General features: G+C 33.8%; 2 protein-coding genes and 2 pseudogenes across 2 annotated transcripts; 3 read left to right on the plus strand and 1 right to left on the minus strand.

The window, feature by feature from the left end:
• The first annotated feature begins 44 nt into the window (after positions 1 to 44).
• Positions 45 to 671, plus strand: LOC124302819 (uncharacterized; annotated as a pseudogene).
• LOC124302624 (cytochrome b-like) lies at positions 506 to 25,098 on the plus strand (annotated as a pseudogene).
• On the minus strand, positions 12,194 to 16,414 carry LOC124302820 (uncharacterized). The gene has a single exon (XM_046759384.1). The coding sequence runs from the start codon at positions 16,412 to 16,414 to the stop codon at positions 12,194 to 12,196; it is 4,221 nt and encodes a 1,406-aa protein (XP_046615340.1).
• On the plus strand, positions 23,621 to 27,841 carry LOC124302821 (uncharacterized). Its single transcript, XM_046759386.1, has one exon. It carries the CDS (start codon positions 23,621 to 23,623, stop codon positions 27,839 to 27,841), a length of 4,221 nt encoding a protein of 1,406 aa, XP_046615342.1.
• The last annotated feature ends 67 nt before the right edge of the window (positions 27,842 to 27,908 follow it).

Raw genomic sequence — 27,908 nt, forward strand, 5'->3', positions numbered from 1 at the left:
TAAAAATTTTCATACTATTTATATTAATCAACACTATAATAATATATTCAACAAAAACTCCATTTACAATAGGATTAATCTTACTAATCCAAACATCTTTAATTTCTGTAACATCAGGAATGTTAAATATAAGATTTTGATACTCATATATAATTTTTTCAGTTTTTTTAAGAAGATTATCAATTATTTTTATTTATGTATCAAGATTAATCTCAACTGTAAAATTTCTTTTTAACAAATGAATAATAATAAATATTATCATAATTGTTTTAATATTTATATTAATAATTAATTATAATAAAATAAATTTTATATTTGAAGATACAATAAAATTCCCTTATATTGAACTGAATAAAAGTATATCAATTAAAATATCATTAAATAAATTATTTAATAAACCATATTTCATTATTTCATTTATAATAATAAACTATTTATTTATTACACTAATTATTGTTCTAAAAATTTCTAATATCAGTTTAGGACCTTTACGAAAAACTTTCTAATGTTACCTTTACGTTTAAAAAACAGTTTATTAAAAATTATAAATAGATCTTTAGTAGATTTACCAACACCATCGAATATTAATTCAATATGAAATTTTGGTTCATTGTTAGGATTATGTTTAGTAACCCAACTAATTACAGGTATTTTTTTAGCTATACATTATACACCTAATATTCAAATAGCATTTAATAGAATTATTCATATTTACCGAGATATTAATAATGGTTGAATAATCAAAAATTTACATGCAAATGGTGCTTCTATATTTTTCATCTGTATATATTTACATATCGGACGCGGAATATTTTTTGGATCATTCAACTTTAAACCAACTTGAATGACAGGAACAATAATGTTATTATTAACTATAGCAGCTGCATTTTTAGGATACGTCTTACCTTGAGGGCAAATATCTTTTTGAGGAGCCACTGTAATCACAAACCTCCTTTCAGCTATTCCGTATTTAGGAGAATTCTTAGTACAATGATTATGAGGAAGATTTTCTATTAATAATGCTACACTAACACGATATTTTACTCTTCATTTTATTATTCCTTTCATTATTATTATAATAACAATTATTCATTTAATATTTCTCCATTGTACAGGATCAAGAAATCCTTTAGGAACTAATAGTGATATTGACAAAATACCATTTCAACCATACTTTTCATTAAAAGACATTGTAGGATTCATTTTAATATACTTTATTTTAATTTATATTATTTTAATAAATCCCAATATATTAGGAGACCCAGACAATTTTGCCCCTGCTAATCCTATAACTACCCCACCTCATATTAAACCTGAATGATATTTTTTATTTGCATATGCAATCCTACGATCTATCCCTAATAAATTAGGAGGAGTAATTCTTCTTTTAATATCTATTTGAGTCTTATTAATTATACCTTTTTATAAAATAATAAATTTTAAAGGATTAAATTTTTATCCATTCAGACAATTTCTATTTTGAATATTTATTAGAATTGTATTAATACTAACACGAATTGGAATAAGACCTGTAGAGAATCCATTTATTATTGTTAGACAAATTTTAACATTAGTGTACTTCTTTTATTTTTTAATATATCCTATATTAACAAAAATATGAGACTATTTATTAAATTAAATTAACCCTACAAATCAATGAACTTGAATAAGTTTATGTCTTGAAAACATAATATAAAAGTTTTAAATCTTTTATTGATTTAAACTTAAATAATTAAATTTTTAATATAATTTATAATAAAAAACAATAAAATATAAATTTCAAACCCATAAATAAAATTAAATAATTTAATGAAACAGGTAAAATTTTTTTACAAATTTCTCTTTTTTTGAAAGTAAATTAAACATTATAATATATATATATATATATTGTGACGTGGATTTTTCTGCACCTCGGTCACTCGGAGAAAATGACCGAGAACTTACCGCGTGCACAATAATTTGGCGTCCACGATGTACCCTGGATCTAAAACAATATCGCAAAGTTTTTGTTGGGCGCCTGGCGTGATTAACACGCCTCGAAATCATTAATACGCTATTCCTCGGGCATATGCTCGATAGTTCAGTACCGCGGAGAGGGGAGGGGTAATTTTTGGAGAGAGAGAGAGACACTCGAAATACACCCGCTATTTAACAAAAGTAAAATAAAATCTTATATTTCACAATAGCGGTGATACAAAACAAAAAAAAATATAATTCAAAAATCGCTCATCGCGAGTCTAAAACTAAACATAGAATTACACGTACCCTACTCTATTTCTTACTTTAATGAGCTCGCGGCTCCCTAACTAAAACGTCACTCGACGATTGCAACGTCCTCATACGCAATTCTCAAAACGTCACTCAACGATCACAAAATCGCCATTCAACGGTGCACCGTCAGGTCTCGCAACTTAAAACACCATGCTCAAACTTCTCGTCTCAACTGCTGCGCAACGCAACGGCAATTTCGACTATACATCGCCTAACCTCGACTAAACACTATCTTAACTAAACGTAAACTTAACTAAGTGTAAGCACCACTATATTTAACTTCAACTAAACACAAGCTCAAAGTAACACAACTCAAACTACATTATCTTAAATAACGGGTACGGAACTCAATGCAGGCGCAACTAAACGTAACCTAAACTATACGCAATCGCAACGCATCCGAACGTAATTCTTTTCAAAATCCTTCAAAACGTTACCCGCTAATCCGAGCACTCCAATTCGGTGCTTCCCGACCTACTCGAGAGGTGACACAAAAAGAAAACGATAACGCGGCTCGACCCGATACAGCGAAATTCGGCTATACTTGATTTCACTAACGAGAAAGATTCAACTAAAACCCGTGACGCTACTCAACTTTTTCAGAAACTGAAAATTTACTTTACTCTAACTCGCGGACTCAGGCTACGGTCATCAAGCAAGAGAATCGGCAAAAGAATTTCGAGTACTTTTCTACAACGCAAATCCAAAACGGCTATCCGTTACTCGGCAAGCCTTTTCACAATTATGCTCGAAATTCAATCGCGGGGATAGAAGCAGCGCTTACCTTCTACATCCTTGCAACCCCCTTTCCATTCCCTTCGCGATTTTTGGGCGACTCCATTGCTTCGCGGAACTCCCCCAAAACGCGACTACTAATCACGACCGCCAGAACTAGAGTGATTTCAAAAACCTACGATCTGCCGCAACACGGATCTCGATACGCTATCCCATACGTGACGTCATACCCCCAAGCATACGCAATAATCGATCCGTCATCGATTTCGTCGATCGCGCAACTCGACGCGCACCTTCGATAGCATCGCTGCGCAGAACTTAAAGCTAGCTCGCAATCTTGTCCTCCGCGCAGCTCCATGATGTCTTGGCGGTGAGCACGGTGCTCCCTCGTCGCTAGTCGGTCCGTCGCAAGTTCGCTGGTCAATTGTTGGCGGGGTGAAGGGGAAGAGGCTGCGGCGCGCCGGCCGCCAGCGGGAATCGCGTCCACCTTGGATTCCCGCGATGCGGGGATCTGCGTCGGCTCCCCCTCCGCAGCCTCGACATCCTTCCTTCGCAGTTGTTGCTAGTCCGCCATTCCGCACTTTCCTCGAAATCGGTGTCGACTTCTTGCCTGATGCCGTTGTAGCTCAAAAAATAAAAAAAACAAAAAAAACTGAAATATCTTACACTGGTCGCTAAAGTGTCCCCTCTCGTAGTTTCGGATGCGTGACTCTAGTCCTGGCGCTCTTTTTCAAAAACTTCGCGACTCAATTGCGAAAATTCCTAAATTTTGGTTCCGCCCAGGGTTCAAAGAGCCCCTTGTAACGGGCATCAAAAATGCCACGTTACAATATATGTATATATATATATATATATATATATATATATATATATATATATATATTATACATTAATATAATTAAATAGAAAATACATTTTTTATACACATATATATATTACACAATAATATAATTGAATACAAATGGAGGTAATTAAGTTAAATAATTCAATAAAATGAGAAAATAATTAATTTAAATAAATTATTTTTCTTAAATTGAAGAATAATTTATTTTCAAAAATTAAAAATATGAAATTAAATAAATAATCATTTATCTATCTGTATGTTTTCTTTAAACCTTATAATAAGTTCTAACCCATTGTATAAATGTTTCAAATTACAGTTCCGAAAGTAAATTAAATGGCATTTTCTTGATGAATAATATTTTTATTTTAATCAATATGTGAGCAAATAATTAAAGAATATATAGAATTTTTTCAATAATTTTATTTATTTTTAATGAATTGAATTATTGTGAGAAACAATTTTTTGTTTTCAAATTTCTCTTTTTTTGAAAGTAAATTAACGATTATAATATCTTAATATATATAAATCTCGTGTCACAATGTTTGTCCTCAATGGACTCCTAAAACACTTAACCGATTATAATAAAATACGCACACCATGTGCAGTTCGATCCAACTTGAGAGATAGGATAGTTTAAATCTCAAATTATAGTCGCAATTTTAATTTATTGCTAATTATTTGTCTGTTATTATTTGACAGTCACAATTATCTGTTAACTCCAAATGATTCTAATAGATGTCGATACCTTTCGACTGGGTTTAGTAAGTAATCAGTAGATGGCGCTGCTATGGTAAATCTACGAACGTGTCATATAAGCTACATTTTAACAGCATAATTACCACGTGTTGTTGACGCTATAAAATTAATTAAATTCATTTTGTAGTGAACGAAATACCGTACAATTCAATTCTTTCCACTTTTTAAATTTTTGGTGTTAGCATAGCCGGCCACGTGTTACTTAGACTGAAGTGTAAATTGCATTCATATTATAATGAAGATAATACAGTGAAATTAATCCTGTTTTTTACTTATTTGTGCTTCATTGATCAAAACTTTATAATTTAACTAGCAGCCCATCCCGGCTTCGCACGGGCATATAATAATATTAAGTAATAATATAAATGTTATTTTTCTGGAAACTCACTGTAAACATTGTGTATTTTCTTTTATTATATTATTATATGCCCGTGCGAAGCCGGGATGGGTTGCTAGTATGTATATATGTAATAAACGTTAATTGTAACAACGAACAGTTTATCCATACATACTCTCACCAAACACCAGTATTAAATATCAATTTATACAATGGATTAGAACTTATTATAAGGTTCAAAGAAAACATACAGACAGATAAAGGATTATTTATTTGATTTCATATTTTTAATTTGTAAAAATAAATTATTCTTCAATTTAAGAAAAATAATTTATTTAAATTAATTATTTTCTCATTTTGTTGAATTATTTAACTTAATTACCTCCATTTGTATTCAATTATATTGATGTATAATATATTATTGTATAATATATATATATATATTAGGGTGCTTTTTTTTTGACTATATTTTTTTTTTTTCGGTCCTATCGTGAAATTTTGTTGGAAATACAACAAAAAAAAATCCCTGAAAGATTGAGCCCTTAATATTAATATTAAGTGCTCGCCCAAGGCATGTAAAGATTTCCCGCTTGAAATACACGTAAACTTCAATTTTTTTCTTTGAAACATCTACAGTTCAGAGGCATTCTATGGTGTAGTCTAGGACGTCAGTAGGTTTTCTTCGGAATGAAATGCTCTACAAAAATTACCTACAAATTTGTTGAATATTTTTTTTTTGTAGCTCCTGTTATTTACGAGATACGGGCAAAAAGACAAGAATTTCATGAAAAAATTGGGTTTGGGTGGCCCGTACGACTTCACCGCAATGAGCACTTTGTAGAGCATTTCACTCCGAAGAAAACCTGCTGACGTTCTAGACTACACCATAGAATGCCTCTGAACTGTAGATGTTTTAAAGAAAAAAATTGAAGTTTACGTGTATTTTAAGCGGGAAATCTTTACATGCCTTGGGCGAGCACTTAATATTAATATTAAGGGCTCAATCTTTCAGGGAATTTTTTTTGTTGTATTTCCAACAAAATTTCACGATGGGACCGAAAAAAAAAAAATATAGTCCAGAAAAAAAGCACCCTAATATATATATATATGTATGTATATTATAATTTTTGATTTACTTTTCAAAAAAGGGAAATTTACAAAAAAAATTTTTTTACATTAATTGAATTCATTAAAAATAAATATAATCATTTAAAAAATCCTACATATTTTTTAATTATTTGCTCACATATCAATTGAAATAAAAATATTATTCATTAAGAAAATGCCATTTAATTTACTTTGTGAATTGTAATTTGGAACATTTATACAATGGATTATAACTTATTATAAGGTTTGAAGAAAACATACATATAGATGAATAATCAGTTATTCTATTCGATATTTTCAATTTTCAAAATCTTATCATTTTTTAATTCAGAAAATATGATTCATTTTGATTATTTCTCTTCAAATCATTGAATCATTTAATTTATTCGCCTACATTTTTAATCAATAATATTATTGTATAAATTGTATATATATATAATTGATCAAATGAATTAAATGATAAATAAATTCATTATTCATATTTTATATATGTATATTATAATTTTTAATTAACTTCTAAAAGGAGGGAAATTAAAGGAGAAAAAAATTTTCACATCAATTAAATTTTTTGAAAATGAATATAATAATTAGAAAAATTATTTGTATTTTTCAATTATTCGCTCACATATGAATTTCGATGAAAATAGTATACATTGAAAAAATGCCGTTTAATGTCTTTTATGGATTGTAATTTAGAACAATTATGCAGTGGATTAGAACTTATTGAAATGTTTAAAGGAAACACAGACATAGATATATAATTAAATATTTAATTTCATATTTTTGATTTTTCAAAGCTAATTATTCTTTAATTTCGGAAAAATCAATAAGTGAGGTAAATTATTTTTCATATCATTAAATTATTTAATTCAGTTGCCTCCATTTATATTCAATTATATTAATGTATCATTCGTACAAATATATAATTGATTTAATAAAATAATCACAAATAAATTTTTTATTTATATGACATTCATGTATATTATATATTTGAATTTACCTCCAAAAAAAGGAAAATCTTAAAAAAAAAATTTTCACAGTCAATAAATTTCACAAAAATGACTATAATTGTTAAAAAAATCAGTCGCATTTTTTCATTATTCGCTCGAACAATAATTATGATAATAATATCATTCAATCAAACAATGCCATTTAGTGTACTTTATGGATTATAATTTGGAACATTTACACAATGGATTGTAACTCATTAAAAAGTTTGAAGAAAACATACAGATGGATATATGATTAGTTATTTGATTTCATATTTTTAATTTTTGAACATGAATTATATTGATGTAACATCTGTTTATATATATAATTAATTAAAATGAAAAAATGATAAATAAATTTATGATTCATATTTTATTTATACATTTCAAAATTTTCGGTTTACTTCTGAAAAAAAAAAATGTTGAAAAAATTTTTACAATAATCAGAATTCTTAAAAATAACTGTAATTATTAAGAAAATCCTATACATTTTTTCATTATTCGCTCACATTAACGATAATGGAAATATTATTTCCTCAAAAAATGCCATTCGATGTAATTTATGGATTGTATTTCGGAACATATACACAATGGATTGGAACTTATTAGGAAGTTTTAAGGAAACACACAGATCGATAAAAAATTAATCATTTGATTTCATATTTTTCTTACTCGAAAATTAATCACCCATGAATTTAGAAAAACGGGATCGACTTCCGGGCGACACGCATTACCTCGTGCGCATCTTCGACCGTGCTTGTCACACGTCCTCGCGGCCTGAAATCGACTGCCGGACGCCCTGCATTGCCTCCTGCTCCACTCTGACGCTGCTCGTGTCAAGTCCCCACTGCCACGGATCGACTCCGGGACGACGCGCTTTGCCTTTTGCTCGACCTCGACCGTGCTCGTGTCAATTCCCCTTTGCCACTGATCGTACCAGGGACGACGCGTATTGCCTTTTGCTCGACCTCGACCGTTCTTGTGTCATGTACCCTCTTCCACCGATCGACTCAGGGACGACGCGAATTGCCTTTTGCACGACTTTGACCGTGATAGACCCATGTCCTTGCGGCCTGTGATCGACTGCCGGACGCAATGCGGGGCGTCCCCGGGCATTTTTATGTAATGATTTAAAATAATTATTTTCTTATTTCATAAAATTATTTAACTTAATTACTTCCATTTATATCCAATTATATTAATGTATAATATATATATATAAACAAATCTCTCTATCTAATAAAAAAGTTTCAAACAAATGAACGTAGAAAAAGATTATAATAACAATGATGTATAATATATGTATATAAAAAAATGTATTTTTATTTGATTATATTATTGTACTAGGGGCTTCGCCCCTGCGCGCTTCGCGCCTCACCATTTCCTTACGCATTGTCTAGTCGGTTGTTTCCGATCAACCCGACACTGCTATTGGCTCCCAATGTAGGTCTGCTCAGATTATTTTCGTAAACGAATCCACTCACATGTACAAAACTCCCGATGCCATGCAACCCCAATTGCATCCGGCGACTTATTTTGCTATAGTTATTATTTTCAGATTTTTTTACGTATATCTACGTATAGAGATATAGAGTCTACTGCGTCTGATTTATAAGTACAAATAATTCATATCAATCCTTTGTTTTTTCAAATAAATTTATTCAACATTTTTCATTCTAAATTTAGTTCGAAGTTGACTTCGAATTTCATTGATTGATGAAAAATTTCGATATTCGCTTTCGCTCGTCTGAGCTCAGAGTAGATTCAATTGTCTATTTGCGAGTTTCCCCAGAAACTATTTTAGCCCGAGTCAGTTCCCGTTCTCGTGAGGAAGAATCGAACATTTCTTTAGAGCTCCTCAGAACTATTCAGGAGGTTCATGAGGATTGGTTGATAAAACAAACCTTTTTTTCTTTATCAGCTCCGATCTTGGTTATTAATGCAGAAGCTACGGCTGATCAAGTTTTTAAAGATTTTTGTACTTTCTTGACATGCGTAGGTTAACCTATACTTACTTTATGAAGGAATAAAGCTAATTAAATGAAAGACAAAAAAAAAGTAAAATAGATTTTCTATATTGGAATAACACAAAGATTACATGAAATTGTGTTTCAAAAATTGCTTTCTTGCAATCATTATTTTGTACAGCTGGTCTCCATTTTGTAGGTTCGATGCGGGGTAACGCTTTATTAGTCGAAATCGGGTTTCAGTCAGTTTGATTTTCTGCGTTGTACCTAATGCTTAGTTGGAATCGGGTTTCGGTCAACTTGATCTTCTGCGTTGTACCTAACAATCGCCCCGAGCGTTGCCCTATAATCAAAAGAGAATGATTTTTAAGATAGGCTTGATTTTTTACGGAATTATAATTGAATTATTTTTCATTAATTAACAAACTTTTCAAAGAGCTTACATTCGTTGTCATCAAGGCGAACCAAGATGCGGGCACAGTTCCTTGAACCGTTAAGATCCCATTGCGCGGACCGATGTTGAGCCGTGAATACGTACTTTCTTCGGTCCGCGCAATGGGATCTTAACGGTCCAAGGAGCTTCGCCTATCTTGCTTCGCCTTCATGGTAACGAATGTAAGCTCTGAAAAGTTTATTAATTATTGAGAAATAATTCAATTCTATTTCGAAAGACCCGTAAAAGAACAAGCCTATCTTAAAAATCATTCTCTTTTAATTATAGGGCAACACTCGGGGCGATTGTTAGGTACAACGCAGAAGATCAAACTGACAAAATGGAGACCAGTAGCACAAAATAATAATTGTAGGAAAGCAAATTTTGAAACACAATCTCTTCTTCTTTTACGGGTCTTTCAAAATAGAATTGAATTATTTCTCAATAGTTAATAAACTTTTTAAAGAGCTTACATTCGTTGCCATCAAGGCGGAGCAAGATGAGCGCAGCTCCTTGGAACGTTGAGATCCCATTGTGCGGACCGATGTTGAGCCGTGAATGTGGAGCCCTGGTCACATATCTTCTTCGGGCTCTCGGTCGGTTACCGTTTTTCTTCAAACGGCGTAGGCTTGTTGGCTTGTCTTTTATGGATCTTTCAAAATAGAATTGAATTATTTTTCATTAATTAACAAACTTCTCAAAGAGCTTACATTCGTTGCCATCAAGGTGGAGCAAGATGCGGGCGCAGCTCCTTGGACCGTTGAGATCCCATTGTGCGGACTGATGTTGAGCTGTGAATACGGAGTCCTGGTCACGTACCTCCTTCGGGCTCTCAGTCGATTATCATTTTTCTTTGAACGATGTCGAGTTGTTGCACACATTATTGACCAATATTTAGAAGGGCTCTTGAGGGAATTGAAGAGTTGTGCAATTGTGTAATTGATTAGTCGAGGATTTGAGGAGTTGGGGAGTATAGGATAGGCCCCGGCCGGCGTGCGTGCCGGCCGGAGAACAACAACGAACTGATGTCTTCAATAATCGAAGTTGTTTGTTTTGTATTGGTCTTTTGTTTTTCCATGAGTTTTGTTTCTTTCTAGAAACTTCTTCTCTTGAATCGAGTTTTGTGTTGGATAGGCTTTACATATAGATATACTGTGTCTGGTTTATAATGTACAAATAATTGATATCAATCCTTTTTTCTTTTCAAATAAATTTATTTTACATTTTTTACTTGAAATTTAGTTCGAAGTTGACCTCTTTCGTTTTTGGGACTTCGGGATGTTTTTGCTGTGGAATGATGAATTTTTTATCATTTTCTTTACATTTCCTTGTATAATTTTCATTTACCATACATAGACGGACCACTCTTCGTCGTTCGTCTCAAGCAACAGCTCCTCCTCTGCTGCTTCTGCTGCTGCGCACAGCAGATCATCTAATCCGTCATCTTGTTTTGGTAAAATAGGCGTTAAATTATTTGCTTAGGGATTCATACGTGTTTGACTGTATTTTCAAATGTCGATATTTTTTTCTTTCTTTGACAAATGATTGTATATAAGTAATTATTTTTCCATTTTTAATGGCCAGCTGTAGAATTCACTGGTAATGATTCTCAAAAAGCGTCCGGCTCTTTGGTCTGCCGAGTTGAATTTGGATTTACATACTATTATATTATATCGATATGCTTCACCTGGTATTTTCTCGCTCGACCGCTGCAAAACATCGTCGCTGTCCTGTTTCGAGAAATTTTCATTAATTTTATCATACTGCTTACTTTGCTATTTATTCATTCATATTTCCAATGATATACTTACTTTGTTCGGCATGTTTGATTTAATTTATCTGTTTACAAAACAAAATATCACTAAACTGGGTAGCGCTCACCTATTCTTATTTTTTTGCTTCTTTTTATTAGCTACGGTGTTTCATTTGAACTGTCAAATGTCGGAATATAATTATTTGTAATTAATTTTGTTGTTGCATGTATAGGTATAATAGATATGTACTTATATATTTCTTTTATTTATCTAGAAATTTAATATGGTATGAATATCGTAGAAATATTTGCAATTTTACATCAACAAATTTGTACTTTTATCATTTTTTTATTTCTGATAATTTACATTTTTTTCTCACCTTCAACTCAGTCAATACATCCTTATATCTTTTTTCTAATCTTACTATTTGTTTCCTAATTTCATAGGCTAACTTTTATTTTTTCACAAGTTTCTATTTCATTGTATGCGTTGCGGCTTTTTCACCAAATGACCGACACGTGTGAATTTACATCTGAATAATCACAAAATAAGAAAATACTTAGTGGAAATGATTTATGTATTTGAACATCCAATTACAAATCGCGATTGTTTAAATTTCCATACGTTGTGCTTTATTTCCTCTTTATCGTTTTATGCTGCTACCTATTTTTGCATCTTCTTGCTCCTCTTGGCTTTTCTTTCTCTTTTCTCTGTTGTTCATTTTTTCAGTGATTTTTATATTCTTGCTGGTTTTCCTTTCGTTGCTGATTTTGTATTCCTTTCATTTGTATTCTCTCCTCCTTTTTCTTTCACTTTCGCTTCTTTTCTCCTCTATACAGTACTTTTTTTTCCTTCTTCGTATGAGGTCCCGGTGGAGTTAGTAGAGGGGGTCAACCCCTCGGCCTCTCGAACTCCTATCACCTCCTGTGCATTCTTCTTTTAAGTTCATCCATGTTTATTTGTTCGTTTGTGACCTTGATGAATATACATTATGCAGTATTTATTCAATAATTTCCTTGTACACAATGTTCTTTATTGCATTTTCATTTTTTTTCAGTTGAATTTTTATACCTTTCTTCGACCTGCATCGTGACAATGCAACGTAGAGTTGACCATGTCCAAAGATTGGTCGGTCAATGAATATTCCCACGTGGTCAAAACTTTGTCCTTGTGATTTATTTATAGTTATTGCAAATGCCAACCTGACTGGAAACTGTCGCCTATGGAGGATAAATGGCATATCTGTGTCTCCCCGCGTATCTAATTTCATTCTTGGTATTTCTACTATTTGCCCTTTTCGCTCTCCGATTAGAAGTTCACCAATCAAAATTCTAGAGTGAATTTCTCTTACAACTAACCGTGTTCCATTGCATAAACCATCTGATATTGATAAATTTCGCAATGACATTACAATTGCTCCGACTTTCAGCTGTAGATTGTGTGGTGGTAAACTTGATGGCGTTAATCCATTTAAATACTCCATCGGATATCGCAGAATAGCTTCTTCGTCAAGTGCTGCATCTGCAGTATCAATTCCTTGTAATGTTGCGTAATCTATGTTTTTTGATTCGAATATATTGCCATCCATTCTGCGTAGTATCTCTGTATTTAACTGATTAACTTCGACATTCAATGGAGCTAAGATGGCTCTGTTTGTTAATTCATCAAGTGGCAAATTTCTTGGATATAAATCGTCTATTAAATTGTTGCTTTGTATTTCTTTCTCTGGTACAAACAACTCCACTTCTCCATTACCTATATTAAGTAACCACTCTGAAAACTTTGCTGCATCCTCCTTTGCTCGCATATTTTTTTTCAAGCTTAATTTTTCAAATATACTCCAAAGTGTAGAGTATTTAATTGTTTCCTCTATTATTTGTTGTTTACCTCCTCGTTTCACAATGGGTAAAACTTGTCTGAAGTCTCCACCTAGTATTATAGTCTTCCCACCAAACGGTGATGCGTCTTCCATTATATCTTTTAACGTTCTGTCGATCAATTCTAAAGCAATTTTCGGTATCATCGAACATTCGTCCCATATAAATACATCTATACTTTGTATTTTTTTCTTCATCGTTACATTTGTGAAAATTGTTCCTTCCTTTTGCAGTGTCAATGGTAATCCAAATGTTTTGTGCGCGGTTGTGCCATATGGTAGTAAGATGGCTGCTATACCTGTCCAAGCAACACATGCAACATTTTTTTTTTCAGATTTCAACATGTAGTACAATGCGTTGTATAAAAATGTTTTTCCTGTTCCTCCTGATCCATCGATGTAAAAGCATTTTTCTCGCTTTCTATCAGTACTTTTGTCATCCATAATATTATCAACAATTTGCGTATAAATTATTTTCTGATCGTTGTTTAATTGCTTCACCAGTTCATTGCCTTTCTTTGCAAAGGTTTCTATATTTTCCACTGTTATTTCGTCCGCTTCATTTTCGAAAATTATCTCCGGTATTGGTAAGTAAAAATCTGCACATGATCTTGCCTCAGCTCTGAGAAGATGCTCAATTGCACATAGTGCTCTATTTTCATGCTGATCCACGAAGTCTTCAGATAGTGCTTTCTTGTAAGTATTCCATAAATCTATCACGTTCGATGGCATTTCACCGATTAAATACCACACAAAAAAATGACGTAACCGTTTCGGCATAAGTATTGAAACAGCTTCGTCGAATATTTTGAAAGCTTCGTCATTTGTCGCAGTTAAACCCATATCCACTGCAGCCTCTCTAAATGTATTCCATTCTTTCCCGTTTACAGTGCGTAAATCTATAAAACTCCTTGCATTTGTCGCATGTCCAAGGATTAGTTTGAGGTGAAATCTTTCGGAATCCCTTGGTGAAACATTTGTCATTCTACTAACTACTTTACATGCATATTTTCTTTTTTTCCACGTTTTTGTTGCTTCTTGAAACGAATAGTAATCTGGCGTGTTCGCGTAAGTTATATTTCTTGCCATTTCATCTATGCTGTTCAATTCAAACCATGCAATAAGATGGGTTCTCCACTTTTTTTCATTTGTAGCGGCTTCGACTTCTCTACCTTCCTCAAACGTTGCGTATTGCTGCCCCGGTAGGTGTACAGGTAAGCGTGTGACGGCATGACTTCGTCCATGCATTGGCAGTTCTAGTATACGCCAAGCTGCTTCCATCGGTCCTACGTAACGCGAATCTACATAATCCTGTATTTCGTTGATTATTGGCTGACCATCACTCTCGCTGTTTGAATCAGTTATCTGTACTCTTGCACGATCATGTCCCTTGTGGATGTACTTGAAGACATACTTAATAGCCATTATTGACGCACAATATTCTACGTTCATGTGGCAGTCGTACTTTGCAAGTAGGTATGGATTGTGAGGCACAACCATGCTGTTGTCTACTTGGATATTTCTTCCTTCCACGCGGTTGCGGTAATAGTTTATGTCTGTATTTTTTCGTCCGCGATACTTTGGAAAACCGCCACCGCTTATATCAGTATTTTCCACTAAGTCTTTCGGAAATTTCTTTGAGCATGACTTTGTTACCGAATTCCAGCATGGTATTTTGGATGTGTGAGGGCCGTGTAGCATGTGTGATGTGACAGATTGATATAGTTGTTGATGTATTCGTTTGTATGGTATTTCTGCAGATATAAAACTGTCAATTGCTTCTGGAGTCAAAAGTTTGTCATTGTTATTTAAGATAAATAGTATGTGAGCATGCGGTAAGCCTCTTTTCTGAAATTCAACTGTGTATACGTATCCTTCAATCTTTCCAAATACTGAACCGCTTTCGATTTCCTTTAGTGCCTGTTGTAGCCGCATGTTGAATATTCGACAAGCTATTGTTGGAATGTCGTTTACAGTGGTACCTGTAGGAAAATCTTTTAATACCGTACATATTTCCGGCCACTTAGGATTACATGTCATTGTAATGAATAAATCCGGTCGTCCAACTTTCCTTGTTATTGCCATTGCATCTTGGTACTGCTGTTGCATATGTCGCATGCTGCCGGAAAATGATGATGGTAAAATCATTTGGTTCCCAAGTCTTGTTCGGTCCGACGTATTCGCTTCACTATTTGATATGTGATCAGTGATTCCTTTGTAACATTCTACACGCAATTGCTTCTGATTATTTCTTAAAAACAATAAACGCTGCGATTCAATTTTGAGATATGCGTGAATCACATAGTGTTGTGTCAATCGTCCGCTCCGCAAAAACTGATTCTGTGCTTCGCCTCGACGTAAGGCCAATCGATGTCCATAGTATTGAACAGGAGAGATTTTCTTGTTTGTTCCTACGTGTTTCATATTATAGCTCCATCCTAAATCACCGCTCGGAAATAGTAATGGAAAAGTCATTGGATCAACGTGATGCGAATATCTCGGCACATATCCAACTGCACGGTCTTGTTTTGGAAATACTTGTACTTCTATATTTTCAGATACTGCCCCGTCATCTGAAACGATCAGAGCTGCTGGCTCACCACAAGTTGGCGCATTGTACCGCCCTCTATCGTCTTCCTTGAGTGCTATAAAGTTTAATCTCACCAGGCTTTCTCCCTTAACAAATCGCTCGTACGTTGTTTTAAAATTTGCTGCATAAGGATTGATATCTATTATCAGTCTACCAATAATTTCTAACAGATTTGCTCTTCTTGCATCATTTTCTCTCAGCGCTAGCTGAGTTTGTACGTCGTAGATGTAAATTTGTCCATATCTTGGTCGGTTATTGTTTGCGGTCTCTAAACTTGTAGATATTTTGTAACTCACATCCCCGATTATTTTCATCACATATGGTCCTGAATTCCCCAGATCTGCCACGGTACAATTAAATGATGCAAACGCAAACGCGTCATTATATGATCGTATATGTTGTCTGAAGTGTCTTGATACTTCGTCATTCCCTTCTCGCAGACGTTGAAGTACATCAGGATATTCCGTTAATGGTGGTAATGTTATTTTTCCTCCATGACAGCAATTATTTGCCACCCTTCCTGTTTCATATTTGAACCTTTCTGCATTGCAATGTTTACATTTTACGTTCATTTCACCCATGTGTAGTTGTTCTGCAGTTTTAAAAGTGCCTTTTTCAATATCCCCGTTGTAACGATGCTCAGCAATGATTGATTCACTGTTCATTGCTTCTACTCGTTCTCTGTTTCTGTCTAATTCCAACCTGTCTCTGCTATCTTCTATTGTTTGGCCGAATACACACAGTTCCTTCTCCATCGATTTCAACGTATCACTGTCACTTAATATTTCATCACAAACATGAATTTCCGACACGTTATTCTTGCTTATAAGTCGTCGACACACGTTTTCGTCTGTCGTTTCATCTCGTTGTCTCTTGCTATCCACTTCAATTCCTTCTATGCTTGCTTTTCTTTTTTTCATCAATCTAAGCTTCCATTCGTTGGTTGAAAATTGGTGTTCCTTCTCTATTGATATCGATCTATCTCCTTGACTTGCTGAATTATTTTTGCTACCGCTCTGCCCGTTATTCTCCAAAATCACCTTCTTTATATTATTTTTTTCTCTATATTTGCGTTGCTGTTCACTCCGCAAAACACGTCTTTCTTTTGTGGTTAATATAGATCCTGGTCGTCCTCTTGCCTGGTTATAGGAATATTTGTTTATTATTATTCTCTGGCTTATTTGGTTATTCGCACTTACAATTTTATTTTCCTTTTTCTTTTGTGATACGTCTGACCATCCACCGTCTCCATCGCCTTGTCTGCTGGTTGAAACTCCTCCTTTCTGTTCGTTGGTTGAAAAGCCAGTATGATATTTTTTGTTCGCTTCCCTATATTTTCGCCGCTGTTCCCGTCGTCTAATTTTTCGCTCTTCTATGTCCATCACATTGGTTGGTCGTCCTCTTGATTTATTTTCCAAATCAATCATCACAATCGATTCTTCCAATTCTTCTACACCCTTCGTTGAATTATTTTTACTACCGCTCTGCCGGTTATTCTCCAAAATCACCTTCTTTATATTAATTTTTTCTCCACCTCTTTCTCTTGTCGTCAACATCGATCCTGGTCGTCCTCTCACCTAGTTATACGAATATTTGATGGATATTATTTTATGGCTTATTTCGTTCTTCTCACTTACAATTTTATTTTCCTCTTTCTTTTGTGATACTTCCGACCATCCACCATCTTCATCGCCTTGTCTGCTGCTTGAAACTCCTTCTTTCTCCATTGTCATCGTAAATCCTGGCTGTCCTTTTGACTGTTTGGTGATATATTTAGATTTACTTATTATTTGATTGTTACTTTTCATACTTATTACTCACTTTCTGAATTTTATTTTGGATCTGCAAGACATCAAAGTGTCCACTGTCTCCGTCGCCGGTGAAGAGTAGCGAGAATTGTATTTCATTTTGTGATCCGATCCGGTGCGGATGAATTTGTTCTTCGCGATACACGATTAAACATATTTTAAAAATGTCCGCAGCTGCAGCTAATTCTGCTTCTCCCCCGTATATCCCATTTTTATTCATACGTGATTTGTAATCACCAGGTGACCTAATCACAGCACCGTTTGACTCATTACCTGTAATAAAACCCGAAAATGTAGACCAATTATCCACTACATTTGAAACGATACTCAGTCTCACCTCTGCATGTCGATCTTGAGTGCCGTATACACAATACGCCAACGCGCGAAAAAGACAATTCCCGTCGGGAATCATCTTGATAATTTTCACTTGCATGGTCATTTTTTGCGCGTCAGAAACAGATACCTAGGAAGGTATTTGTCATAAACAGCCGATGATAGCTGTCAAAGGGTTTCCTAGATGCTTTTTGTTTTGTTTTCGGGATCTCACCCCACCGCCAACTTCATGCGTATACTATTGTTATTATAATCTTTTTTTTACCATTGCTATTATAATCTTTTTCTACGTTCATTTGTTTGAAACTTTTTTATTAGATAGAGAGATTTGTTTATATATATATATATTATACATTAATATAATTGAATATAAATGGAAGTAATTAAGTTAAATAATTTTATGAAATAAGAAAATAATTATTTTAAATCATTATATAAAAATGCGCGGGGACGCCCCGCATTGCGTCCGGCAGTCGATCACAGGCCGCAAGGACATGGGTCTATCACGGTCAAAGTCGTGCAAAAGGCAATTTGCGTCGTCCCTGAGTCGGGAAACGGGAAATAGAAATTCCCGATGCGCGACCTCTTAACCCTTCGTACCCGTCGCGTAGACAGAATCTCTCACGCTTATTTTAAAACTTTTTTTTCTTTATAATTTCGAATGGAATGACCATTGAAAATTTTTTTACCTTCACTAAATTTTATGCTTTACATGATGGTCAATAAAATTTTTTTAAAAACTCAAAAGTATAAAGCAAAAAAAAATATTTATTGACAGCTGTGAGAATTTCTCTCATCACTTCAGTCAAGTCGTTGATAAGAAAAACCTCAATTCGGATGGCTTCGTTATACTTCGGTTATTTCCGTAGTTTCCAGTCGCCATATTTGAAATTATATATAGATATATAAATATTCCATGTCACTCCGTGTTTCTATGCTGTTGTAGTTATTGTTTTATTATTTTAAAATTAAAAAAATGTGATAACTAAGTATTGTTACAAATTGATTTTGAGTGACAATATCTTCTTTAAGAAAAATAAAATACTACAATGAAATATACTAGAATTATAACTTCACATTAGTTTATCAAATTTAAAATTTCGCTCTTTGCGCCTGCGCAAATTCAAAATTTCGCTCTTCGCGTTTGCGCAATAGCGTGAGATTTTCTCTCATCGCAAGGATCACGACTGTCATACGAAAGACACCTGGTACGAAGGGTTAATAATAATATTAAGGGCTCTGCTTTTTACGGGCGTCTTTTCACACCTTCTCGGAAGTTTTTATGTAAGGATTTTGAAAAAAAAAATTAGCCATTTTTTTTTGAATCAGCCTAATATATATATATATATATTTATATATATGTATATATATTATAATTTCTAATTTACTTTTAAAAAAAGAGAAATTGGCAAAAAAATTTTTTTTTCACAATAATTAAATTCATTAAAAGAAAATATAATTATCAAAAAAATCCTATATATTTTTCAATCATTTACTGACATATCAATTGCAATAAAAATATTATTCATTAAGAAAATGCCATTTAATTTACTTCATGAATTGTAATTTGGAACATTATTACAATGGATGAGAACTTATTTTAAGGTTTGACGAAAACATACAGATAGATAAATGATTATTTATTCAATTTCATATTTTTAATTTTCAAAAATTAATTATTCTTCAATTTAAGAAAAATAATTCATTCAAATCAATTATTTTCTCATTTTATTAAATTATTTAACATGATTACCTCCATTTGTATTCAATTATATTGATGTATAATATATTATTGTATAATATATATATATATATATATGTATGTTTATTATAATTTTCAATTTACTTTTCAAAAAAGGGAAATTTACAAAAAAAATTTTTTTACATTAATTGAATTCATTCAAAATAAATATAATTATTAAAAAAATCCTATATATTTTTTAATTAGTTGCTCACATATCAATTAAAATAAAAATATTATTTATTAAGAAAATGCCATTTGATTTACTTTATGAATTGTAATTTGGAACATTTATACAATGGATTATAACTTATTATAAGGTTTGAAGAAAACATACATATAGATGAATAATCAGTTATTCTATTCGATATTTTCAATTTTCAAAATCTCATCATTTTTTAATTCAAAAAATATGATTCATTTTAATTATTTCTTTTCAAATCATTGAATCATTTAATTTATTCGCCTCTATTTCTAATCAATAATATTATTGTATAAATTGTATATATATATAATTGATCAAATGAATTAAATGATAAATAAATTCATCATTCATATTTTATATATGTATATTATAATTTTTAATTAACTTCTAAAAGGAGGGAAATTAAAGAAGAAAAAAATTTTTACATCAATTAAATTTTTTGAAAATGAATATAATAATTAGAAAAATTATTTGTATTTTTCAATTATACGCTCACATATGAATTTCGATGAAAATAGTATACATTGAAAAAATGCCATTTAATGTCTTTTATGGATTGTAATTTGGAACAATTATGCAATGGATTAGAACTTATCGAAATGTTTAAAGGAAACACAGCCATAGATATATAATTAAATATTTAATTTCATATTTTTGATTTTTCAAAGCTAATTATTCTTTAATTTCGGAAAAATTAATTAGTGAGGTAAATTATTTTTCATATCATTAAATTATTTAATTCAGTTGCCTCCATTTATATTCAATTATATTAATGTATCATTCGTACAAATATATAATTGATTTAATAAAATAATCACAAATAAATTTTTTATTTATATGACATTCATGTATATTATATATTTGAATTTACCTCCAAAAAAAGGAAAATCTTAAAAAAAAAATTTTCACAGTCAATAAATTTCACAAAAATGACTATAATTGTTAAAAAAATCAGTCGCATTTTTTCATCATTCGCTCACACAATAATTATGATAATAATATCATTCAATCAAACAATGCCATTTAGTGTGCTTTATGGATTATAATTTGGAACATTTACACAATGGATTGTAACTCATTAAAAAGTTTGAAGAAAACATACAGATGGATATATGATTAGTTATTTGATTTCATATTTTTAATTTTTGAACATGAATTATATTGATGTAACATCTGTTTATATATATAAATAATTGAAATGAAAAAATGATAAATAAATATATGATTCATATTTTATTTATACATTTCAAAATTTTCGGTTTACTTCTGAAAAAAAAAATGTTGAAAAAATTTTTACAATAATCAGAATTCTTAAAAATAACTGTAATTATTAAGAAAATCCTATACATTTTTTCATTATTCGCTCACATTAATGATAATGGAAATATTATTTCCTCAAAAAATGCCATTCGATGTACTTTATGGATTGTACTTCGGAACATATACACAATGGATTGGAACTTATTAGGAAGTTTTAAGGAAACACACAGATCGATAAAAAATTAATCATTTGATTTCATATTTTTCATACTCGAAAATTAATCACCCATGAATTTAGAAAAACGGGATCGACTTCCGGGCGACACGCATTACCTCGTGCGCATCTTCGACCGTGCTTGTCACACGTCCTCGCGGCCTGAAATCGACTGCCGGACGCCCTGCATTGCCTCCTGCTCCACTCTGACGCTGCTCGTGTCAAGTCCCCACTGCCACGGATCGACTCTGGGACGACGCGCATTGCCTTTTGCTCGACCTCGACCGTTCTTGTGTCATGTCCCTCTTCCGCCGATCGACTCCGGGACGACGCGCATTGCCTTTTGCTTGACCTCGACCGTGCTCGTGTCAATTCCCCTTTGCCACTGATCGTACCAGGGACGACGCGTATTGCCTTTTGCTCGACCTCGACCGTTCTTGTGTCATGTACCCTCTTCCACCGATCGACTCAGGGACGACGCGAATTGCCTTTTGCACGACTTTGACCGTGATAGACCCATGTCCTTGCGGCCTGTGATCGACTGCCGGACGCAATGCGGGGCGTCCCCGCGCATTTTTATATAATGATTTAAAATAATTATTTTCTTATTTCATAAAATTATTTAACTTAATTACTTCCATTTATATTCAATTATATTAATGTATAATATATATATATATAAACAAATCTCTCTATCTAATAAAAAAGTTTCAAACAAATGAACGTAGAAAAAGATTATAATAGCAATGGTAAAAAAAAGATTATAATAACAATAGTATACGCATGAAGTTGGCGGTGGGGTGAGATCCCGAAAACAAAACAAAAAGCATCTAGGAAACCCTTTGACAGCTATCATCGGCTGTTTATGACAAATACCTTCCTAGGTATCTGTTTCTGACGCGCAAAAAATGACCATGCAAGTGAAAATTATCAAGATGATTCCCGACGGGAATTGTCTTTTTCGCGCGTTGGCGTATTGTGTATACGGCACTCAAGATCGACATGCAGAGGTGAGACTGAGTATCGTTTCAAATGTAGTGGATAATTGGTCTACATTTTCGGGTTTTATTACAGGTAATGAGTCAAACGGTGCTGTGATTAGGTCACCTGGTGATTACAAATCACGTATGAATAAAAATGGGATATACGGGGGAGAAGCAGAATTAGCTGCAGCTGCGGACATTTTTAAAATATGTTTAATCGTGTATCGCGAAGAACAAATTCATCCGCACCGGATCGGATCACAAAATGAAATACAATTCTCGCTACTCTTCACCGGCGACGGAGACAGTGGACACTTTGATGTCTTGCAGATCCAAAATAAAATTCAGAAAGTGAGTAATAAGTATGAAAAGTAACAATCAAATAATAAGTAAATCTAAATATATCACCAAACAGTCAAAAGGACAGCCAGGATTTACGATGACAATGGAGAAAGAAGGAGTTTCAAGCAGCAGACAAGGCGATGAAGATGGTGGATGGTCGGAAGTATCACAAAAGAAAGAGGAAAATAAAATTGTAAGTGAGAAGAACGAAATAAGCCATAAAATAATATCCATCAAATATTCGTATAACTAGGTGAGAGGACGACCAGGATCGATGTTGACGACAAGAGAAAGAGGTGGAGAAAAAATTAATATAAAGAAGGTGATTTTGGAGAATAACCGGCAGAGCGGTAGTAAAAATAATTCAACGAAGGGTGTAGAAGAATTGGAAGAATCGATTGTGATGATTGATTTGGAAAATAAATCAAGAGGACGACCAACCAATGTGATGGACATAGAAGAGCGAAAAATTAGACGACGGGAACAGCGGCGAAAATATAGGGAAGCGAACAAAAAATATCATACTGGCTTTTCAACCAACGAACAGAAAGGAGGAGTTTCAACCAGCAGACAAGGCGATGGAGACGGTGGATGGTCAGACGTATCACAAAAGAAAAAGGAAAATAAAATTGTAAGTGCGAATAACCAAATAAGCCAGAGAATAATAATAAACAAATATTCCTATAACCAGGCAAGAGGACGACCAGGATCTATATTAACCACAAAAGAAAGACGTGTTTTGCGGAGTGAACAGCAACGCAAATATAGAGAAAAAAATAATATAAAGAAGGTGATTTTGGAGAATAACGGGCAGAGCGGTAGCAAAAATAATTCAGCAAGTCAAGGAGATAGATCGATATCAATAGAGAAGGAACACCAATTTTCAACCAACGAATGGAAGCTTAGATTGATGAAAAAAAGAAAAGCAAGCATAGAAGGAATTGAAGTGGATAGCAAGAGACAACGAGATGAAACGACAGACGAAAACGTGTGTCGACGACTTATAAGCAAGAATAACGTGTCGGAAATTCATGTTTGTGATGAAATATTAAGTGACAGTGATACGTTGAAATCGATGGAGAAGGAACTGTGTGTATTCGGCCAAACAATAGAAGATAGCAGAGACAGGTTGGAATTAGACAGAAACAGAGAACGAGTAGAAGCAATGAACAGTGAATCAATCATTGCTGAGCATCGTTACAACGGGGATATTGAAAAAGGCACTTTTAAAACTGCAGAACAACTACACATGGGTGAAATGAACGTAAAATGTAAACATTGCAATGCAGAAAGGTTCAAATATGAAACAGGAAGGGTGGCAAATAATTGCTGTCATGGAGGAAAAATAACATTACCACCATTAACGGAATATCCTGATGTACTTCAACGTCTGCGAGAAGGGAATGACGAAGTATCAAGACACTTCAGACAACATATACGATCATATAATGACGCGTTTGCGTTTGCATCATTTAATTGTACCGTGGCAGATCTGGGGAATTCAGGACCATATGTGATGAAAATAATCGGGGATGTGAGTTACAAAATATCTACAAGTTTAGAGACCGCAAACAATAACCGACCAAGATATGGACAAATTTACATCTACGACGTACAAACTCAGCTAGCGCTGAGAGAAAATGATGCAAGAAGAGCAAATCTGTTAGAAATTATTGGTAGACTGATAATAGATATCAATCCTTATGCAGCAAATTTTAAAACAACGTACGAGCGATTTGTTAAGGGAGAAAGCCTGGTGAGATTAAACTTTATAGCACTCAAGGAAGACGATAGAGGGCGGTACAATGCGCCAACTTGTGGTGAGCCAGCAGCTCTGATCGTTTCAGATGACGGGGCAGTATCTGAAAATATAGAAGTACAAGTATTTCCAAAACAAGACCGTGCAGTTGGATATGTGCCGAGATATTCGCATCACGTTGATCCAATGACTTTTCCATTACTATTTCCGAGCGGTGATTTAGGATGGAGCTATAATATGAAACACGTAGGAACAAACAAGAAAATCTCTCCTGTTCAATACTATGGACATCGATTGGCCTTACGTCGAGGCGAAGCACAGAATCAGTTTTTGCGGAGCGGACGATTGACACAACACTATGTGATTCACGCATATCTCAAAATTGAATCGCAGCGTTTATTGTTTTTAAGAAATAATCAGAAGCAATTGCGTGTAGAATGTTACAAAGGAATCACTGATCACATATCAAATAGTGAAGCGAATACGTCGGACCGAACAAGACTTGGGAACCAAATGATTTTACCATCATCATTTTCCGGCAGCATGCGACATATGCAACAGCAGTACCAAGATGCAATGGCAATAACAAGGAAAGTTGGACGACCGGATTTATTCATTACAATGACATGTAATCCTAAGTGGCCGGAAATATGTACGGTATTAAAAGATTTTCCTACAGGTACCACTGTAAACGACATTCCAACAATAGCTTGTCGAATATTCAACATGCGGCTACAACAGGCACTAAAGGAAATCGAAAGCGGTTCAGTATTTGGAAAGATTGAAGGATACGTATACACAGTTGAATTTCAGAAAAGAGGCTTACCGCATGCTCACATACTATTTATCTTAAATAACAATGACAAACTTTTGACTCCAGAAGCAATTGACAGTTTTATATCTGCAGAAATACCATACAAACGAATACATCAACAACTATATCAATCTGTCACATCACACATGCTACACGGCCCTCACACATCCAAAATACCATGCTGGAATTCGGTAACAAAGTCATGCTCAAAGAAATTTCCGAAAGACTTAGTGGAAAATACTGATATAAGCGGTGGCGGTTTTCCAAAGTATCGCGGACGAAAAAATACAGACATAAACTATTACCGCAACCGCGTGGAAGGAAGAAATATCCAAGTAGACAACAGCATGGTTGTGCCTCACAATCCATACCTACTTGCAAAGTACGACTGCCACATGAACGTAGAATATTGTGCGTCAATAATGGCTATTAAGTATGTCTTCAAGTACATCCACAAGGGACATGATCGTGCAAGAGTACAGATAACTGATTCAAACAGCGAGAGTGATGGTCAGCCAATAATCAACGAAATACAGGATTATGTAGATTCGCGTTACGTAGGACCGATGGAAGCAGCTTGGCGTATACTAGAACTGCCAATGCATGGACGAAGTCATGCCGTCACACGCTTACCTGTACACCTACCGGGGCAGCAATACGCAACGTTTGAGGAAGGTAGAGAAGTCGAAGCCGCTACAAATGAAAAAAAGTGGAGAACCCATCTTATTGCATGGTTTGAATTGAACAGCATAGATGAAATGGCAAGAAATATAACTTACGCGAACACGCCAGATTACTATTCGTTTCAAGAAGCAACAAAAACGTGGAAAAAAAGAAAATATGCATGTAAAGTAGTTAGTAGAATGACAAATGTTTCACCAAGGGATTCCGAAAGATTTCACCTCAAACTAATCCTTGGACATGCGACAAATGCAAGGAGTTTTATAGATTTACGCACTGTAAACGGGAAAGAATGGAATACATTTAGAGAGGCTGCAGTGGATATGGGTTTAACTGCGACAAATGACGAAGCTTTCAAAATATTCGACGAAGCTGTTTCAATACTTATGCCGAAACGGTTACGTCATTTTTTTGTGTGGTATTTAATCGGTGAAATGCCATCGAACGTGATAGATTTATGGAATACTTACAAGAAAGCACTATCTGAAGACTTCGTGGATCAGCATGAAAATAGAGCACTATGTGCAATTGAGCATCTTCTCAGAGCTGAGGCAAGATCATGTGCAGATTTTTACTTACCAATACCGGAGATAATTTTCGAAAATGAAGCGGACGAAATAACAGTGGAAAATATAGAAACCTTTGCAAAGAAAGGCAATGAACTGGTGAAGCAATTAAACAACGATCAGAAAATAATTTATACGCAAATTGTTGATAATATTATGGATGACAAAAGTACTGATAGAAAGCGAGAAAAATGCTTTTACATCGATGGATCAGGAGGAACAGGAAAAACATTTTTATACAACGCATTGTACTACATGTTGAAATCTGAAAAAAAAAATGTTGCATGTGTTGCTTGGACAGGTATAGCAGCCATCTTACTACCATATGGCACAACCGCGCACAAAACATTTGGATTACCATTGACACTGCAAAAGGAAGGAACAATTTTCACAAATGCAACGATGAAGAAAAAAATACAAAGTATAGATGTATTTATATGGGACGAATGTTCGATGATACCGAAAATTGCTTTAGAATTGATCGACAGAACGTTAAAAGATATAATGGAAGACGCATCACCGTTTGGTGGGAAGACTATAATACTAGGTGGAGACTTCAGACAAGTTTTACCCATTGTGAAACGAGGAGGTAAACAACAAATAATAGAGGAAACAATTAAATACTCTACACTTTGGAGTATATTTGAAAAATTAAGCTTGAAAAAAAATATGCGAGCAAAGGAGGATGCAGCAAAGTTTTCAGAGTGGTTACTTAATATAGGTAATGGAGAAGTGGAGTTGTTTGTACCAGAGAAAGAAATACAAAGCAACAATTTAATAGACGATTTATATCCAAGAAATTTGCCACTTGATGAATTAACAAACAGAGCCATCTTAGCTCCATTGAATGTCGAAGTTAATCAGTTAAATACAGAGATACTACGCAGAATGGATGGCAATATATTCGAATCAAAAAACATAGATTACGCAACATTACAAGGAATTGATACTGCAGATGCAGCACTTGACGAAGAAGCTATTCTGCGATATCCGATGGAGTATTTAAATGGATTAACGCCATCAAGTTTACCACCACACAATCTACAGCTGAAAGTCGGAGCAATTGTAATGTCATTGCGAAATTTATCAATATCAGATGGTTTATGCAATGGAACACGGTTAGTTGTAAGAGAAATTCACTCTAGAATTTTGATTGGTGAACTTCTAATCGGAGAGCGAAAAGGGCAAATAGTAGAAATACCAAGAATGAAATTAGATACGCGGGGAGACACAGATATGCCATTTATCCTCCATAGGCGACAGTTTCCAGTCAGGTTGGCATTTGCAATAACTATAAATAAATCACAAGGACAAAGTTTTGACCACGTGGGAATATTCATTGACCGACCAATCTTTGGACATGGTCAACTCTACGTTGCATTGTCACGATGCAGGTCGAAGAAAGGTATAAAAATTCAACTGAAAAAAAATGAAAATGCAATAAAGAACATTGTGTACAAGGAAATTATTGAATAAATACTGCATAATGTATATTCATCAAGGTCACAAACGAACAAATAAACATGGATGAACTTAAAAGAAG

Source organism: Neodiprion virginianus, chromosome 4, assembly GCF_021901495.1.
Source record: "Neodiprion virginianus isolate iyNeoVirg1 chromosome 4, iyNeoVirg1.1, whole genome shotgun sequence".
In the NCBI taxonomy this organism is placed as follows: Eukaryota; Metazoa; Arthropoda; class Insecta; order Hymenoptera; family Diprionidae; genus Neodiprion; species Neodiprion virginianus.